This window comes from Pezoporus occidentalis, unplaced genomic scaffold, assembly GCF_034315485.1.
Source record: "Pezoporus occidentalis ecotype Australia unplaced genomic scaffold, CSIRO_AGI_Poc_V1 ctg19, whole genome shotgun sequence".
Taxonomy (NCBI): Eukaryota; Metazoa; Chordata; class Aves; order Psittaciformes; family Psittacidae; genus Pezoporus; species Pezoporus occidentalis.
Genome location: NW_026913748.1, coordinates 7159995 through 7179456, shown reverse-complemented (window position 1 = coordinate 7179456; position 19462 = coordinate 7159995). Strand labels below are relative to the sequence as shown.

The window sequence follows — 19462 nt, the reverse complement described above, 5'->3', positions numbered from 1 at the left end:
TCAAGGAGGGGGCATGTTGCATGGAATAACCAACCTCTTTTCTGTTGGGAAAGTGACCTACTGAATATTCCAGTAAAAAGCACCCCTTCAGTAACGTGGTATGCCAAAAAAAAGGCAAAGAAAACTTGAAAATACAAGGAAGGAAATTGCTGTAAAGTTATATTGACTCCTTACTCTGGGAGACCAGGTCCTGCTGCATGGTCAGGATGGGCTGGTAATCTTAGGATTTGCAGCTTCCTCCTCTGCCCTGCATGGCATTTTCAAAGGTGCTTTGCTGAGTCCTATGGCATGTGTCCATAGATAAAGGCAACTACACCCTTTAGCTACCACATCTGCTGTTTGTTGCCAGCACTGCCCTCCTGGGTTCTGCCTCCATGTGTTTTCTGCATCTTATGGAAAATGTGTTTTTCCAAAAGCTCCTCTCTGAAAGATCTGACCAGTAGAAACATGGCATTGTAGTGGATTTGGGTAAATTATAAGCATTATCTGCATGCCTCCAAGATCAGGCCTTTTGGCAGGCACCAGAGCTGTTACCTCTTCCAGGTGTTACCTCCACTGACCTTGGAGAGTTCACCACTACTTTTCTTCTGATTCCGTCATCTTGTTCTAGTTACCGCTTTTATTTCCTGGAGGCACCAGGCGTGTCCACACTGTTAAACACTACAGGGAATTCAATACAGCAGCAGTACCCTGGGTTTCATAGCCTTGCCACTTGGATGATGCTGCTGCAGGGGAACACTTGTTGCTATGTGGTCTTCTTTGCCCCATCCCACAATCTTCCCCTCAGTGCATCTTTTAACATAATGCCCCCCCCCCAGATCCCATTCCTGGGTTCTGTGTGTATTTTGCCTTTCTGGAGAAGTTGGCTAGTTCACTCTCCTCCCTCTCTGCCTCACACCAGCAAGAGTGGCTCAGCTGTATGGGTCAGCATTTCAGTCCAGCAACAGGCAGAATGGCAGCCTGCCTGCATGCTGCCTGTTCTGCCCCATCAGTCAGGATGGGAATGGGCTTATCAGATGCTGAAGGAGCTAGGGTACCTGAGTGAGTATCTACCCCAGTAAACCACGCAGGCTGTGGCACCTCCAGCATAATCAGAGCCCCATGCACAACCCCACTACCCTGAGGAAGGCAGCCAAGGGGCTTTCATGTCCAAAATGCCTACTTCCTGGGGCAAAGGTGCAAGCTAAGAATAACAGTGCCTGTATCCTTACAGCTCCTGAGCAAGCTGCTAGTGCCAGAGACCCACCCTGGGGGCTCTGAGATGTTTTGCTCCATCTCTCTGCTTGCTCCCTTGTGATGCAAGCACACATAAAGCTGTGGTGCTTTATGGTGTTCTCAGCCTCCTGCATGCACCTCTTTTTTGGGTGGCCACACTGGAAACCAGAGCAGCCTTACAAAGAAATGGGGAGAGGACAGCCTGGCTTGGCCTCTGCTTCCCTCTGTCCTTCGGATGGGCAATCAGGATGGGGGATCAGCTCTAGTAACCTCTGCCTGAAGGCAGCAGGAAGCTTACCAGCAGCCAAAAGTCACCACAGAATAAAGAGGGACTCAGGATTTTAATGAGTGATGCATTGAAACCTCCCTACAGGATTACTTGGGGAGAATGGGTAATCTCTTAATTTAGGCTAATCTCCCCATCCAGATTTATTGTGGAGGGAGCAAAAAGTTGGTAGCCAGAGCCAGGAGAAGGGAGTGAGAAAGGGAAAGGACCAGGTGATCCAGGGCAGTGGAGGAAGGTAAAGTCAGTGGCATGCTCAGGCTGTGCTGCAGTGAGGGCTGCTCCACAGTATGTTTCTGCCAGTGTTCTCAGCCCTGGCCCATGACTGGCCCTGGGTTTTTAGCCCCCTTTTGCTGCCAGCCAGAGGCACATCTGTGGATCACAGGTCTTGAGCTCCCTCCACCTGCTGCATCTAGATGTCCCCTTGCACACTAAACCTCTTTTTTCTAGGACTGCTCCCTTCTCCCTGAGACATCTGCAAGTTTTGCCTGGGCAGGACTTCAAGGACAGGGTGGTAGCTAAAAAGGCCAAGATCCCACCAGGGGTGGGCACAGCTTGTGGAGAAGGAAGGGCAGGCTTTGTTTGAGCCATGCAAGGAGGCTGCCTGCTCTGCTTGCCCAAAGCGTGGCCCATTTGGCAGATCCTGTTTGTCTACAGCTTTTGTGTGTACCAAAAGTGCAGGTTGTTCAGTGAGCCAGCAAAGCACAGGAACATGTATGTCTGTAAGCAGTGATGTACCTTGCAAGCCATGTGTGTGCTTCAGGATACATCTCTTTCCTGTGCATAGCCTGCATGAACGCTTGTACACTCTCAGCTGCAGAGGGATCTGATACAGCGTGTGACACGCAGGATGTCAGAGGCAATGCTTTGTGCTTTGAATCTTTGAAATTGCAAGAGCCTGTGCAATTCCAGCCTACAGCCTAATTCCCAGCTTCCAGCCTAATACCCAGCCTGGGAATCAGGAGAAACACAGCAGGGGAATGTCAGGGAGAGCAGCAGCCAGTCACTGAGGAAGCAGGCTGTAATGAGAGCTGCCTGGCAAAATGTCGCTTCAGTGCAGGACCGCTTAGGTTTCTGCCAAGTGTTGCTTTCCTGTCTTACTACCTGCACAGAGTACTTGAAACAGCACCAAGGTTTGAATGTCTGGTTTGGTGTTAAAGGCCAATTTGCTCATGCTTTCCTGAACACATACCCTAAGCTTTTCTCTCAGTTGTACTAAAAGCTCCTCGTATTTGTACCTATAGGAACGACATCCTACCTGGAGAAATTCAGACATCAGCATCTCTGAACAGGGTGAGACACTTCCCCTTGCCACACCAGCTGCAGCTTGCACTGCCTTAAATCCCACTGCTCTAGCTCCTGCTAGGGCTACAGACTGGTATTAAATTGAAGCAGCTGGCCTCCTTTTACCACCCTAATCAGATTGAAAGAGCGAGGGAGGTGAAAAAAGTTAGCGCTTGCTCAGACACATTTGACTATGTCTGAGATGATTACAGCCTAAGTGCTCGAAGAGGAGTTGATGTTGTGTGTCGATATATACAGTGAAATGCATTCTAAAGCCTGTTGGGAAGAAGCTCATACTCGTGTAACGCTACTGTTAGATGATTACCATATGATCTTAGGTAAATCTGCCTAAGGGTCTAGTTTTTATAGTGGAAATGCCCCACTCAAATAAATGAAATCATCTGTCATCTGCTAAATACATGCTAAATCACTGCTAGTCTATCAGTGGAAAAGAAAATGTCCCCCCCAAACTGCGTGAACACTGCCATAACATATGGGAGGTGTTAACTGTGTCAAGACCCGTGAGCTAGGAAAATTGATGGAGGATAGCACTTTTATTATTTATGAGTATTTTATTTACTTGCTTTTAAACAAAGCAGTGGACTTGACAGATTTTAAGCATTTTTGCAATAGATTTGTCATGGTTTGATAATCAGGAAAGACAGATCTGTTGTTTGTTCGAAGAAGTCTTTAAAGCAGCAGTTCCAGGATTTGGGATTAGGACTGTATTTGAGGTATTATATTAACTCCAAAGCATAAATGGGAGCAGACAGCCACAAGCTCTGCTTTTAGCTCAGGCACCCAAGTGGGATTTGGGGGTTGTTACCTCCCATGTGCAACTTTTGTTAGGGTGGAGCCTTTGCAATAGCTCTGTCTGTGCCAGTGCATAGTAACCTAAAGTGATGCATGGGTTTGTGTGGTTGGGGTTACTGCCTGCTTGGAACTTGCACAACAGTGAGTTGTAAACTTGCATTTCCTACCTAAATAAATCTGTACAGTGCACTCCGATGTGGTGTGTCAGTTCACCTAGTGCAGCTGGAGAGCAAAGGTTTCCAAAGCCACTGCAGCTGTGAGCTAGCAGAGAGGTTCAAGCAGAAGACACGGGCACTCAGACCTGGAGGATGTGGATTCACAAAAATCCACAGGAGAGCCCAGTCTTCCAGTGAATCAGTGTGCCTGGGTCTCTGCAGCTTGAGAGTCCTCCTTTTTCTATCACAAGCTGCATGACTTACGTGGGCTAAATCATTTCCAAGTGTGGTAGGAATGGTGCAGAGTGCCCAGCTGGTGATGGGGGAAGTCCTCCCTCAAGCTTTCCAGCCAGCCAAAGGACAAAGCTTGGCATTACCTCGTTATAAAACACCCATTATGTGTGTGGTAGGCCTTCAGACAAACTGGATCAGCTGGTCCCATCGAGCATTTGGAAATTTTACTGTTGTCAGTTTATTCTGGTTTTTTTTTTCCTTTCTTGTGATTGCAGACTGGAAAATTCTTGGGTGCAGTGGATGGCTCAGTAATGACCCAGCTGCTAAACATGGGCATGTTCAGGCGGTAAGTGGGGGATCTCCATGCTGTACTTCTCTTTCTTTAGCTGATGTGTGGGTCAGAGCAGACTGGTCCCCATGAGCAGCAGGGGAAAATGCACATGCTGATGCATGTGACTCTTGTTTTGATAAAACAGCTCCTACAGCTACCTGCCTCCTCCCCTGACTCGCTCAGCCATCATCACCACAGTCCCTGTTCTTCCTCATTTTGCTCTTCTGCCTGCTGCAAAGCACTGAGAGAGACAGTAACTCCTGATCTGCATGTGGCTAGAAAGCAGCTGCTCCTCTGTGTTTTCCAGAGCAAGATGCTATGGGAAACACTTCTTGGCATTTTGGGTATAAAGCGCTTCAGTTCCTCCTGCCACTTGGAAAGCCTGTGAGCAGTGGTCTTGAGAGTCCCCCAGATGTAGCATTGCAGCTGGCTGAGCACGTTTCTCTCTCTCTCCTCAGAATACCTCTGTTTCTCTCACTCCACTCCCCCAGCCCATTTCAAAAGAGAGTTCTGAGTTTCAGTGACTTGAAAACAGGAAGTAGGGGGACTTGAGGTAGTTCACAGTTATAATTTTCCTGCTTCGCTGCCTGCTTTACTCACCATCTGAAATTAGAGACATATTTCTTCCTTTACTGACCCAGTTACATTAACCCAGAGCCTGTATTTCTTGCTTTGCAAGATCCAGCACTGACCAAACAACAAAGACATGTATGTGTAAGCAGGCCGCTGATTTAGTTCTTCCATACAAGGGCTTCTTAGAAAAAGCTGATGTGTGTGTCCTTTAGGCAGCTGCATTGCTTGCTTTCAACTGCTTGCTTGTTTTGTTTCGATTGCAGGGTGACCATGTATGATTACCAAGCAATGTGCAAAGTACCCTACCACCACCACAGCGGTGCCCAGCCTCTGCTCAGCGTACGTACCTGTCTGCCTGCAGCCTTCTATGGGCTTGGCTGTGGAGGCTTTCTCTTCTTAAGACATCTCCCATAGCTTGATGTAGCACGTTCCCCAAAAGAGTTTAGCAGATTTTTGCTATCAAGTGGTGGGAATGTCCAGACTCATCATAAGGAATATTTCTAAGGCAGTGATGGCCACTGACAGTGGTTTCCAATTTGGCTCTCTTGGCATATAGGATCTCACTGAAAATCAGAAGCACCAGGGACAGGACAGGAACTAGACTATGCCAGACATCTCCTAAAAGCCAAGGAACCAGCTTGCTGCTGAAATGAACAGAAATGATTTTACAGGACATGATTTTACTCAGCAGCACAGAAAGAGGAGTTGCACTCTGAGCATCTGAGAGAAAGCTGTCAGCCTTTCAGGGAAGCTTTTCAGAGTGGGCTTAGGGCAACAGAGACAGGTTAAAGCAGCTGAGAAATGCTGATAGCCCAGGGGATAAACTATCAGAGTGAATAGTTTTGCCAGTACCCAAATGCAACTTCTCTTTCAGACGATATAAACTAATAATCTAATCCCACTCTATCTTGCTAACCTGTCCTCAAACAGGCAGAACCGAGTAATGAACACTCAGGCTACTTCAAACTAGTTGAAGCAATCCTAAACAAGCTGTATTTATTACTGTCATGACTGGGGTTTTGATACTTTAAAATGTGGTGTTCTGGAAATACTTCTTACAGCATGACATTGTAATTTATTTCTAGTAAAAGAATTTTCAGCAAAATTTTACTTTTTAACAATATGTTACATTTTAACAACGTGTCTGGTTTGCAATGGCTGTACATCAGCTGGATAGATGAAAATACCGTGAGGGTAGTGAAAATATTTGCTTGGTCACTGCTATTATCCTCCAATTTTGATTACTGAAAGAAATGTCACAAAGTATGAGCTGCCAAAAACGAGGTGAACTGGGAAGAGAATAAAAAGGAGAGCATTCTGCCTCCATCTCTCATTGTCCCTTCTTAGGAAATCCCTTGAAAAGGAAGAAATCAAGAAAAGTCCATTTTTCATGTACATTCATAAAAACTCAGCCAAATTCCCAACCATCTGTACATTTTACTCTTTGTTGACTTTCTCTGGCTGAAGATAAGTCAGCTAACAGTAATGGAACATTATCTTATGTCCTATGACTGCTGCATCTGTTTTGGATTTGAGGATAGGGGTATGATTATGAGAGGGAGAGATGAAAATTAGACATGGTTACCATGAAGAAAAGAAGCAGCAGTATCCTCTGCAGATGAATTGTCCCTGGGACAATGCTGGATTTCCAATTTGTAGCTGAAAAGCCAGAAGATGATAGAAGTCATGCCATCTTGAGGAAAAGCTGGATGAAAGCACAGTTAAGCATAATCAACCAGTGGCAGATAATACTAAATCCTGGGCAATGCTGTCACTTGTCCCAGAAACACCACTTGCTAACAGAACACAAAAGCACCCTAAACTGGTGGTGTCCCATTTAGCTGTGTTTCTCTCCTGCTCTGAGCTTTCAAGGTCATCCATACTGGAGAGAAATCATCAAGCAATTACATCTTCAAAGTCCTTCATACATTTGTGATAAACTCCCTGACCCTGACAGGGAGGGGGTGAGAGGATATTATTAGTAGCAAGGCAGCTCTGCTGGCTTTTGATGTATTTTGGACATTTTCCAGCGGTGCCCAGACCTTGAATTTCCAGCCTGTCTTCAAGAGCTCTGATCAGTGGAGGGAACTGGTCTGAAACATGGGGTCCTGCATAACAATTCTAAGCTCTCTGACCAGGTCCTTACGGTATTTCTCATTTCTTCTTTTGTTCTCCAGCCAATTTATGCCTTTCTAGCTGCAGTGAAATGGTTGATAAGTGATTTCCTCATGTGAGTACCAAAAGACTGGGGTGTTTGGGAGGCTCAGTCCAATGGGGGCAAGAGCTGAGAAAGCTGCAAGCAGAGGTGCCTGCGTAGGGCATTGCTCTCAGCCTTCTCCTGACATTCAGCTCAGCGCCTTGCTCCTGGGAGACAGAAAGCTATTACTATTCCCATTTTGAGAGGCAGAGGCCTGTAGCAGGTCTGGGATTTACCTGAAGTCACTCAGTACAAAGTGGCAGAGTCAGAAATAGGACTCAGGTCTCCTGGGGCCTCATGCAGATCCTTGATGCTGAGTCCTCTTGCCTGTCTCCTTTGCCTGTGACGAGTGAATGCACACCTTCATTTCGCAGGGTCGAAGTCTGAAGGAAGGAAGCCAGGGAGCTCAGGTCTGAGTGACAGGCAAGGGAGGAGAGGGGGGAGACCTTGAATGAAGCTCTGGATTCGAACTCACCAAACTGCTGGGGAAAATTGGAGTTCAAGCTCAATTTAGGATGAAAATACCACTTCTCAGCTTGCTGGGTGTGCAAAAGGAAAAGTGTGGAAAAAATCCAGCTCCGAGGGCTTGAGCATATCGGTACAGAATAATTTAATGTGATGTGCAGCTACCTCCCAGTAGCCAGAGTACGGGCTCCCTGATGGCCATCCGTGCCTCAGATGGATCTCACTGTGGCTGAATCCCCTCCCAGGATAAAACCCATTTAGGTATTCTCCAGTACACATCCCATGATACAGAGCCACACAGTATCATGTGGAGAGGGAAAAAAAAAAGAATAAATTAAAAAAAAAACAAACCCAACTCAGACTTCCACTGCCAACAGATTTGTAGTAAACATTTAAGAACTGATACTCATCGGGCAATGGGGCCATCTCCCTGACACCTGCACCCTTCCAGGCTGCTGAAAAAGCATCCTCTGTTTTTGCTCTTTTGACAGCTTCCTTTTGGAGTTTAGCATGAGTAGCTTCTGGCACTCAGACAACTTGGCAGATGGTGAGTACACAAGAGTCCAGCAGCCCCATAGAACATGAGTGCTACAGCCACTGGTGGCGGAAGAAGCTGTATGGGGAAGCCTGGCCCCGTGCGAGGAGCCAGCCATCTGCCCTGCCACTTCTCCCTCCACAGGCACTGGAATCCAGCTTTCAGGTCCCACCACCACCCCATTTCCCCCTATTTCCAAGCCCATTTCAGGCTGCCACAGCACCAGAGCAGTGAGGGTGAGGTGTGTGTGGCTTTCCTCAAGGTAACTGGGGCAGGGGGAGGCTCTTCTTTCTGAGGACCCCCATCCTACTTGCATAGGATAAGAGAGACCATCAGCTGCAAAGGCAGGAGGTGACCCAAAGGGTAAAGGAGAGGAGTGCTCTGCATGCCATGCAGGTGCCGTTATTACACCCTCACTGTTCAGCACTAAAGGTGTTTTAATGGACAGTGGTAACTTCCCTGCTAACTGTGAGGCTGTCTTCTGCACCGAACTCTCGTGGCATAACGGGGAAAAAGTATTTTTTAGAAAGCAGAATTCCCTTCCAGTCAGATAACCAGCCCGGTGTCTGGGTACTGTGTATGTGCCACTCACCTCCTCCAAAGATGATCACCAGAGATGGTGGTAGAAGTTGCAGCTATCCTCTATGTAGGCTGCTGCTTAACATGCATCAGGAATGGCCCTGTGCAGAAGTTGGTGAGGAAGAGTCAGATGCAAGTGCAGTACTTGTGACAGTGCAAGAGCGACTGCTCTTTCTGGAGGACAGACCAACCTGCTGTTCCTGCAGGGAGCTGCTGTGGATGCTCAGTGGCTGCATAGTTTGGTTTAGTCTTTGCTTGAAGAGATGGGAGGGAAAAGGGAGGGGGTTCTCACTGCTGTCCTGCTCATCACCAGTTCCTTTTGTGCCTTCTTCATCTCTTTCCTGCATCACCTCCATGGCTGCTGTGTGCAAATTCATCTCTTCACTGCTCTGCCATCATATGAAACTGTCATGTTGCTCCATCGTCATTGTATGTATGTCACGCGAATTGTCCAGCCAAAGCTGTCTTCCATCACTGTAAGTAAAACTACTTAACAGCAAAAAGAGGAGGATTTAGCTAGAAACCCCAGCTAGGAAAGGCTTCTTTTAGACAATGGGGAGCTTGCAGAAAGAGGTGACAGACAAGGCAGTGCCTGGCTCTATTGCCCTGCACTGAAAAGAAGCAAGTGATTCTGTTCCTTGTTTAGCTGGCAATTGAAGGTCTGTCACTGAGAAGTCAGTAAAAGAAGGGGCACACCAGCCTCCTCAGGGACTGCGGGTACAGACAACACCATCACTATGGTGTAGATGGGCACATGGCCCATGTACCATGGCATGTCCTTCACTTTGTTTCCCAGCTGCCCCATTCTTTTCACTTACTGCACCAAACCAAAGACCGATCCATGCCCTATTTCAGGAAAAACTATATGGGTCTCATAGACTTCAGTTATTAAGAGGCAACTTAAGTCTTCTTTTCCACACCCCATGGCTTAGCTCCTTCTGATGAACCCCAGCCCAGCCCCAGGATAATGCACAACTACTTTCAGGCAGTTCAGCTCGATAAGTATATGCTCTAGCTCATAAATCCACTCCTACAGGCAAGTTAGAAATCCCTCCAAGACACAGTCCAGACTGTGGCTGTGTTTGTATCTTCCAGCTTCCATATCTAGCTTGTATTTGCCGATTTGCTCTCTGCCCAGCAAGACGTATGTGTGAGACAGAGATAGAGAAATAGAGACAGTTGGAATGTGTCTCACTGTAAGAAGAAGAGGAAGCAAAAGAGTGTCTGGGGGTGGGGGAGGGAATAGCGGGGTGGAAGAATACTACTGGGGCTGGAAGAAATGGATTGCACATGTTGTTAAGAAGGGGCTGTAGATTTTTGCCAGAGATGTTAACGTTTCCTTGACTGCATGCCAAGGCTGGTGTATGCAAAAAATATGAAGAGAAGGAGACATTTTGTGAGAGAGAAATTGAGCACACATTGATTCAGGGATATAGGCAGAGGAATTAATGGCCAGGGACCTAATGCTCACCCTTGCCTGACTGTGCACCTCTAGCTCTGCAGCGCTGAGCCTGTTTCTGCTTCCCAAGTTCTCTTGCTTTCTGGGAAGGCAGGCCTTGCTGTTGGAGTACGGGCATGATGTATTCAGACTGCACTCATCATGCAAATCGGCTTTTCAGAGGTGGTAAGAAGACATGTTTGCTGCCATGGATTTTTCACTGCTCTCAGCATCTCATTCCTCTTTGTGTCTGTAAGGGCTTCTGCTTTTATGGACATCAGCACAGGTTTGAAAGCTTTTAATTAAGCCAAAACCACTTCCGACCAAGGAATGCAGCCTAGAAAGGACTATTTCTATAATTGTGTAGCTCACTAAAGTTTCTTTTTTGACTGCACAGGAATATACACAAAGGATATTTTGCAAGTTAATCGATTAAATTCTCTGTTTTGTATTTGTAACTAAGTAGCAGACTTTCTCTGGTGTCCCAGAGTAAATCCACTGGCTTGGGTTTGTGATTTATGTTGGTGGGAAAGAGTTCACGGTCCGGGCTGTATAGTTCATAACACAGCGTGGCAGCTGCCTTTGCTACTCAGAAGGATTGGTTGCCAAACGTCTTACAAAGCCTTTCTGGCAGTGCAGATGATAGCAACGACAGCCTGGAATTAACTCACTCTTTGCTATAAAGTTTGCAATTTGCTATCAGCTCCTCTGGCTGTTTACTAATCCCTGACCACCAGGCTCTTGGAGCACTGATAACGTTTTGATGTCCAGCATGTGCATGCAGAGGCTCAGCCCAGGCGTTTTGCTGATGATGTACGTGCTACTGGGCTTCTCTGAACTTCTCAATACTGCTGCAGCTGCATTGCTTCCAAGCAAATTAAGTGGCAGGAGGCTTAAGCATAATCTCTGTCATAGGTCTTGTCTCTGCGCAGAAGTTAGAAGATTTTAAAGGGGCTTCTTTTCATTTAGCCTGTGCCAAGAAACTGATTGAAGACAGTCTATGCAGGGGACTTGTGCCAATTTAGCAGAGTTTAAAAATGTAACTTGGTGCACATGATGGAGTTAACACAGAGCAAGACAAATTGCAGATGGTCATGAAAGACACAAACAGAAATGCAACTTCTGTGCATGACTTAGGCCATACTGCCAGTGGCAAAAGTGCCCCTGAAGGGACTAACCCACTCCCCACTGCTTACCTCTAGACACACAGGCTGCTCCTGCGAGAGCCACCATGGCAGGGTTCAGTCCAGGATTACTGCTCAAGTGTGGCCTCTCTAGAGCTGTGTCCAGAGCTCTTGCCCATTTGTGCGGTTCAGGCCAGCAAGGAGTGCTGCAAATCCAGGGGTAACACAATGGGACATTGATGGTTTGTGGCTGGGGGACCAGTGTGTGGTCTTACCACAAGCATGTCCCTAAGAAGGTCTGTCCCTGGCCCAGACTGCAGTAGCTTGGCCGCCTGTTTCAGAGTTTGTTTTCCCAGCCACTAGCACAGTGAATTAAGGCTGAAGGAAAGGGCTCCCACTCAGTTCCTCACACTTCTTTCGTCCATCAGGGACCAGCCTGGAGCTGGTCTGACATGGAAAGCATTTGTGGCTTCTCTCCTTCCAGCCTAAATGGATATTCTGCATGTTTCATCAGAAATGTCTAAGCCTTTGAAATTCATCTCAGTAACAGGCCTTCTGCTGCTCATCCCGAATATCCTCAGGACTGTCCATCCCTATGACAGGTACTAGACAGAGGTTTTCTCCATTAGCAAAAATGGGAGAGGCTTTTCCATGCTTCTGCAGTGTGGGTTTGCAGAGAGGGACAGTGAGTAGTGGCAGAGCACAGCCAGGCAGCTCCTGGCTGCCAGACCCTGAAACAACGAGCTCAGTTGATTAATTTAGCGTGAATCCAGGTTGAATACAGAACAAGGCATGATGCTGAAATCAAGCCCTGTGTGCTTTTGGATCTGTGCAAAATGAACCTAACCGTGATACCAAAAGGTGGGGCCTGCAGTCTGGGAGGACTTAAGTAGGAGGCTGCCCTGAAGGTAACATTTTGGGGGAGTTCAGAAAGCACAAGGCACAACTACTGGGGGCTCTGTACCGCAGGGAGGTGTTTCAGTCTCCATCATATTCACCTAGGAAGTCATTAAAGGGGAGATTGGGCTGCAGCTCCTGCCTCTTAATGGATGTCTTGTGTTGCTGGATCACAATGGTGGGGAGAAAAAATCAGAGAAAATCATCCAGCTTTTCTCTGTCTCATGTAATCCCATTGTTTAGACAGCAGGCTCTGCAAGGGAGTGCCTGACTCTTTCTGTGTGCTCTGGCAGTGCAGGGACAGAGGAGACCATAGCTCTCAGTGAGGGTTTTACAGTGATGCAAATTACCCATCAGAATCACAGTTCTCCTCTCGCTGCCTTCTCACCTCACATTTGCTGATTAAAACCCATGCTGCTGCATTTTCCATAAATCTTTAGCACCGCTCCTGCAAGGGGTAAGCTGGTCACCCCTCCACATCAGGACTCTGTCCTGCCTGTCCTCTGGCAGGGCTGCCTGCAGAAGCTCTATGGGGCGAGTCTTTTGTGCTCAGACCCAAAGCTAATGTAGAAACCACTTCTCATACTTGTTGCCTGAGCAGCAACCACCTCTGCTCTAGCAACAAAGCCTCACATTTCCGTCAGTGGCATCCCCCTGTGTGTTAGAGAGGCAGGAGCTGGCTTTGCTAGCTCAAACTGCAGAAAATAATTGCCAGGAAGGCCCAGAGCAGTAGTTGGAGGCAAGGCAGACTTTGCTGAGCTCCTAGAAAGAATGCTCTTGCTTCTCAAGGGAGGCTTGGGAAGGCAGTTCAGCTCCCCCTCATCCCCAAATTAGTTTGGGAGTCCCACAAAGTGTGTGTGACTGATGAGTGATGGAGCAGCTGCTCCCTGCCTCTGCGGTGGATGGCTCCCTCCAGGAGCCAGCACTGTGCATTAGCTGGGTCTCTGCTGGTCCTTGAGAGCCATTGCCTCTTTCCCTGTGGGCTCAGGCCAGATCTGTTTGCTGGCAGTGTTTTCTTTTTAATGTGACACATATTCAACCCTCAGATTCCAGCTGTGGGCTCGCTCTATCATGTCAGAGGGCTCAGGAGCGATCAGTGGTTGATGGAGAGCTCCACCACGGACTTACAGGGTCCCTGCAAGGGCACTTCTCTCAGCACTGGCACTGAGGACCGCCCAGTTGCAGCTTTGAATGTTTAAAGAAGTGTATGAACCAGGGCTGGGTTAGGCAAGAGGGTCTCACCGCTGGTTTGGTAGACATCCCCTGCCTTGAACACAGGGGTACCAGTGCCTAAATGCCCCTGCCTAACTGGTCACAGGGCTTCCCGGGGTGCTGTGGCCTCTGCAGTCCCATGGCTGTGCCTTCAGCAGGGCAGGGCTCAGACTTCCTTGGGGGAGGTAAGTGGGAATATTGGGCTCATTTCTTACATAGGCCGGTTTTCCCACACCACCTAGTGGGAGCAGGGCTCACTGCCTGACTGCGTTCCGCAGCATCTCCTTCCCCTTCTCTGGAAGGCACCTGCTCTTGGACACTTGTCAGGGAGGGGAAACTCAGGACTATTCCAACCTATATCACCAGTCTTACATGCTTCCGTCACAGTGCAGACAGCTCCTGGACAGTCCTCTGCCCTTGCTTTCTCACCTTGTATCCTTACTATCGCAGCTCACAAGCACAAGAAGCACGACATCTTGCAGCCCTGTGACACTGAGTACCCCGTTTTTGTGTACGAGCCGGCCATCAAGGAGACCAATGGGCTGATAGAGTGTGGAGACTGCCAAAAGTAAGAGCTGTGGCTTCCCTTTCATTTGAGGTTCCCCAGATCATGATCCTTGTTGCAGAGCCCATGGGTGACAACAGCAACATGAGGAGAGTCACCTGCTTGCTGTGCCCATGGCATGGCCACCACTGCATCCACAGCTCTGGCCACAGAGCAGAGCTAAACAGCCACGCTGGACAATGAGGGGGTGAAGTGATCAAGTTACTGGTTCACAGTTAAAGAGGAAAAAGTTAAAAACATCAGTTAATAAGCAGAGGTGGCTGTAGAATGAGGGGAAAAGCATTTAAGTATGTATATATATATATACATATATATGTGTCTTTCCATTCCACAGATTTCAGAAAGGAACTTTGTCTGTTTTTTCACATTTCTGGCAACAGTTTTCTCCTTAGAAATTTTTCCTTTTTTGCAGTGCTTTCAGCTTTCCTTTTACTTTATTCTCTCCCTTTCCTGTTTTTCTACCAAAAAAAAAAAAAAAAAGGAGAAAAAAATATTGGGCTAAAGGAAGTGTTAAACTAAAAGAAATTGAATCACAGGTAGACCTTTTTATTTTCTGGTTTCATTTTAAGAGAATGAACAGTCCAAACTAACAGAAAAGTCATTGTGAAAAGAGGCTGGTTTTGAGCGGATGCTGTCAGCAATCACATGCAGAAGGATGAATTTCCACTGGTCCAGCTTTTCCTAACATGAGATGTCCAAACAGAGCTGACTGGAATCCCTCTTAACAAAAAAGCCAACAGTCTCACCTAGTCTGACTTCAGCCTTGGATTAACTGCAGGAAAGACTTAAAGGTTAGGAAAACAGCCATGGAAAACCAGGCCTTGCCAAACATTGTTGTAGAAGAGATGGCAGATTTGGTGACCACAAGGTACTGAGTAGGTGCAAAAAGCTGTGGGCAGATCCAGAGGAGCCAGGTGCTCCAAACTGACCTGGTTGTGTGTTATGCTGCTGCTGCACTGATCTGCAACACCAACACAGGCTGGGGCTGATCTCTACTTGCTAGAGGCAGCACCTCAACTGTGCCAGCAGCAGCAGCAGAGTCCTGCTTGGCTCCTCTGTAGTTATAGGCAAAGTTGCAGCATCTGGATGCTGGGTACATCTTTTGTGCAGGTGTTTGGGAGCAACACAAACCCTGACACAGGTTCTGAGGAGCATTAGCCAGTGGCCTGCTTGGTCATGAAGGTTTTCCTGTTCATATTTGGCAATCCCAGGTGGTTCCCAGGGAAGCTGGGTGCTCCACCTTGGGTAAACATCAGCTTGGTGCATGGGGCACTTCTAGCCTGGTTACTGAATGTGTGTGTGGGTGAAGGCTGTCTTCAGCCAGGAATACTAATGAAATAGTTGAAGCATGTCACATTCAACACCTCTAAATGTGAATAAGGAAATCCCTGGAGGCTAGAGGGCAGCAAGGCTAAGTGGTGACTGACCAGGCAGGCAGGGCCATCTGCAGCACAGCCGGGTTTGTTGGTGCAGCAGGCACAGGCTCACAAACCTGTATTTCTCATCCAGAAGCCCTCCCCCTTGGCTGAGAGGCGGTGAGCACACAGAGCCCCATTCTGTCTGCAGCATCACCCGTGCCACCAGCACAAGCACACCAAGCCTGATGCACTTGGCCTTCCCCGTGCCCAGTGGCAGCACAGCCTGCTGGCCCGCAGTGGAGGATGACAGCATGGGCAGCTGAGCCTGGCTTTGTGCTGGCAGAGGGCAGGCAATGCCTGCAGGGCACCAGGTGGTGGGTGAGCTGCCCAGACACGTACAGCACCTTGCGGTGACACCCGCGTGCGCACGCTTGGACACGCACCCCCTCTGCCACTCCATGTGCTCACCCAGGGTGACGCAGAGGTGCATGTGCCCGTGTGCAAGCTCGCAGTCACACGCAGCCACGTGAGCACAGGGACACAGCTGAGCTGTGCACACACACTCGTGCACAGAACCCTGTCAGCACACGGCTGGAACACGTGCCTGACCTCATCCTGCTCAGCCCACACGAGCCCTCCAATGCCTGCAGGAGCAGGGCAGCAGCACTGCCACAAGCCCTCACGTGCACATCCTCGGGAAAACACTGGGATCTAGAGACATCCCCACCGGCACATGCCTGTGCTTGTCACCAGCCCTGTTCCATAGCCTGCTTGTCTGACAGGCAGGAGAAATTGTGGCTGCAAAGTGAAGATGTATGCTTTTCGTGACAGTAGGCAAGAACAAGCACCAGTCCCATCACACAGACATAATGTGATGCTACTGGGATCCTCCATTTCTCACCCCAGTAACAGGAAATTTAGCAAAACTCTGTTCCTTGCAGGAACACTTAGTACATAGATCTTTGCATTGTAAAAGTATATGCATAAACATACATTGAATGGACACTGGCACATCTCCAGATGAAACCAGGCCTTCTCTGGTGTTATCTGCAGTTAAATGCTAATGAGGAATCATTTAAATGCTAAATGCTGACCCATTTGGGGAGGGTTTGTGTTGGGTTTTGCCTGGTATTTTTGATTGGGGTTTGGGTTTAATTTTGGCTTTTGTACCTAGCACAGAGCTACAAATCTGAGACAATTTGGAGCTTCCTGAGGCAAAAAAAAAAGGTGTACTAACACTACCACCCCCATGTGTACAGCTGCTTGCTGTGTCTTTCCCACTTTCTACTGACATCCCGTTTCCTGTTTTCTTTGTGTTTCTTTGCTGTGGGCCAGGTGATGCCGCTCTGGCACTGCAGTGGGAGGGATGTACCTTCTCCAACCTGCTCTTTCCTTGCAGGATGTTTGTGGCGCAGCAGATCATCAGCAGTAACCTGCTGCTCCTTGTCACAGATGCTGTTTGTGACTGCAGCATCTTCCCACCCGTCCTGCTGGATGTGAAAGAGGTCAAATATATCCTTCCATGTGTGTGCAGCAGGGGCATTGAGCTCCACAGGTCCCTTCATCTCCATGTTTGGTAGGGTGGAAAATGTGCTCCCAGGGGAGTCACCATGGGTGTGGGGCAGCTGGGGAGAGATATGGAGCAGGTAGGGTTGCAGTGTAGTGGAGAGGAGGTATCGGTTCTGCCTTCCATACCCTCAAAGGGAAGCCAGCCTCCACTGGCCAGGCTGTCGGATACACTGTGTGAGGATGATGGTTGGAAAAGCCAGAGGAAAGGATCAACAGTGGGATGGGTGCAGCTGGGCTAGCTCCCCAGCACTGCTCCCATAACTCATCCCTGTCCGGTCCTCATCCCTTGCTCTTCATAAGGGCAGTGACACTGTGCAGCTTGTTACCACTTTCAGCTGCGGGTCCTTCCTTGCCACCTTCTCGAGCTTGGCGATGTCTTCAGCCCATGCGAGGCAACCTGCCCTTCCCGTGTCCTCCCCGCTCTGTCTCCCAGGCCACTGTACAGTTACACCCAGATGACTTACATCAGGGCCCCATGGCTCTGTGCGGTGCTCATCGCCCTTCCCCTGCCTGCCGCTGCGTGCCCTTAACAGCCTCGCACATAACGCTTCAGTGAAGTGTGAACGGATGCGGTCCCAGAAGCTGCGGCGGCGGCCGGACACGTGCCACGCATTCCATCCTGAGGTACTGCAGGGCAGCGTGCGAGGGAGAGCACGCCCTGGCTGGGCTTCACCATGGGCATGGTGGTCCGCTCTTGCACCCCTGCGCTGTGTGTATCATGTGCCCACCTGTTGACTGGACACAGACACGGCCCTGTGACTCCTCAAGGGGTTCCAAGCCCCTGAGTCAGGCTAATGGTACCTGGGAAGACCTCGAGCTCAGACACCACAGGGTTACTGGGTTTCTTTGGGGGTTTCACCTGTTGGAAGAGCGCTGATTCCTGGAACCAGCCCTTGCAGCCTGGGCTTGGTGCAGGCAGGCAGCTCTCCTCCCTGCTGGCTGGCAGCAGTTTGGTCCAGGCACCTTCGCACAGTGCCAGGAGCCAGGAGCAGGCACAACGAGCTGCTTGCAGGCAGGGGACTCTGGAAGGAGCTGCAGGGGGGACGTACATGTGGGAGCACATACTGCTGCAGCCTCTGAGGCTGAGGGATTGGTTTCAGGGTGTGGGGCAGAGCATGGTGAAAGCCAAGGAAGCAAATGTCATCCTAGCCCACAGGAATCAAACCAGTCCTTTCCTTTGCCCGTGGTGATCCTTCCTTTCAGATATAGGCACTGCTTCCCCTTCCAAAGACAAGCTGCAGGCTCCCTTCCCTCTGCCAGCAGCCACCCTGGCTGTAAGCACACTGACACCTTCTCTCCCGTCTCCCAGGAAAACGCCCAAGACTGCGGTGGCACTGCTGAGATCTCCGTCTCACCAACGCTGCTCTTCCTGCCCCTGGTGCTGCTCCTGCGGTGACGCTGCCAGCACACACCTTACACAGCAGAGATCCGGGGAAAGGGGGCTGCCACTGGCCGGAATGGCAGGAAGGGAGGACATGGGGGCTCAGGCTGTTCTGTGATACCCATTGCAACAAACTGGGGACTTGAAGTGTTAACAGTGCGGTGCAGCACATGCTGTGTTCTTCACCACATGGTCCAGCATGCTGCCAGCGGTGGAAGCTGCTGCATCCTCAAAAGCCCATGGTAACAGTCCTGAGTGAGGACCAGCAGGCTCAGCTCCCAGCACTCCACCTCCTGAGCTGCTCCTCCCAGACACCAGCTCACAGCCAGGATGGCCAGGGTTGTCAGCATGGCTGGCATGCCACCATCACCCTGCCTCCCACAGAACCACTTTGGGGTATAGAGGGCTCTGTGGAGCAGATCTGGCCATAGAGGAGCAAGAGGGGCAGGGGACACTGTCTGCCTGTCCCACAGTGGGCACCACCAGGATTTGGAGCATCCTGGTCTGGAGCAGCCCAGGCATAGCCCTCCCAGAACAAGGCCTTTGGTGGTCCTAGGAGGGAGGCAGCATCTCCTGGGCTTGGTGTGGCCTTCAGCCAGGACCACAGGGGAGGACATAGCACCTAACCTGAACTGCAGTACTTAGCATGTAACTAGGTGAAGGAAAGTAGCACAGCTTGGCTAGTTAGCTTCAGCTACGCCAGCTCTGCTGAGGACATCCCTCCTGACACTGTTGGCACAGCATCCACAGTCTTGCCCAGATGTGGACTTAACCTCTGGGAAGGGGTTATGGATGACCCACCAAAAGTGGAGGTATGTTTCCCACTGCCTGTTAGTTCACTGCAGAAGCAGCTAAGAAATGGGCACTTTTCCCCTTGCAGCAGCACTGCCCTGCTCATAGAAGCAGCCCCTGCCCAGCTGGTGCTGTCACAGAGCTTTACAGACACATGGGGAGCACCCATTTTTTCTCTTTTTGTATGAACTGCTCCATACCATCTTACTAAAAACAAATATATGGCATATTCTAAATAGATACTTAGGCTTCAGCGTGTCATGTTTGGTGCTAATCACAGCCCTACACCATATCCCTTCACCAAACTCATGGGGACATAGTACAGGTGGAGGGACGCAAACACTGCAGAAATGGTGGCCTGGCTAGGAGGGATGTGCCAGCAACTCATGGGGATACCAAGAAATGCTCCTGGTTGCTGTGCCACTGTTTTTACTGGAACTTTGGGACCTCTGACCATGGAGC

At 49.3% G+C, this 19462-nt stretch overlaps 1 protein-coding gene across 1 annotated transcript in view; it reads left to right on the top strand.

The window, feature by feature from the left end:
- The window catches only part of CACNA2D4 (calcium voltage-gated channel auxiliary subunit alpha2delta 4), a 128513-nt gene extending 109051 nt beyond the window's left edge, over positions 1 to 19462 (top strand). The window contains exons 31-39 of the mRNA XM_062616599.1: positions 4260 to 4330; positions 5152 to 5227; positions 7066 to 7118; positions 8042 to 8097; positions 9120 to 9140; positions 13786 to 13903; positions 16658 to 16770; positions 17369 to 17451; positions 18137 to 19462. Of these exons, the coding sequence (XP_062472583.1) occupies positions 4260 to 4330; positions 5152 to 5227; positions 7066 to 7118; positions 8042 to 8097; positions 9120 to 9140; positions 13786 to 13903; positions 16658 to 16770; positions 17369 to 17451; positions 18137 to 18223 (678 nt within the window). The 3' untranslated portion in view covers positions 18224 to 19462. The remainder of the gene's footprint in view (positions 1 to 4259; positions 4331 to 5151; positions 5228 to 7065; positions 7119 to 8041; positions 8098 to 9119; positions 9141 to 13785; positions 13904 to 16657; positions 16771 to 17368; positions 17452 to 18136) is intronic.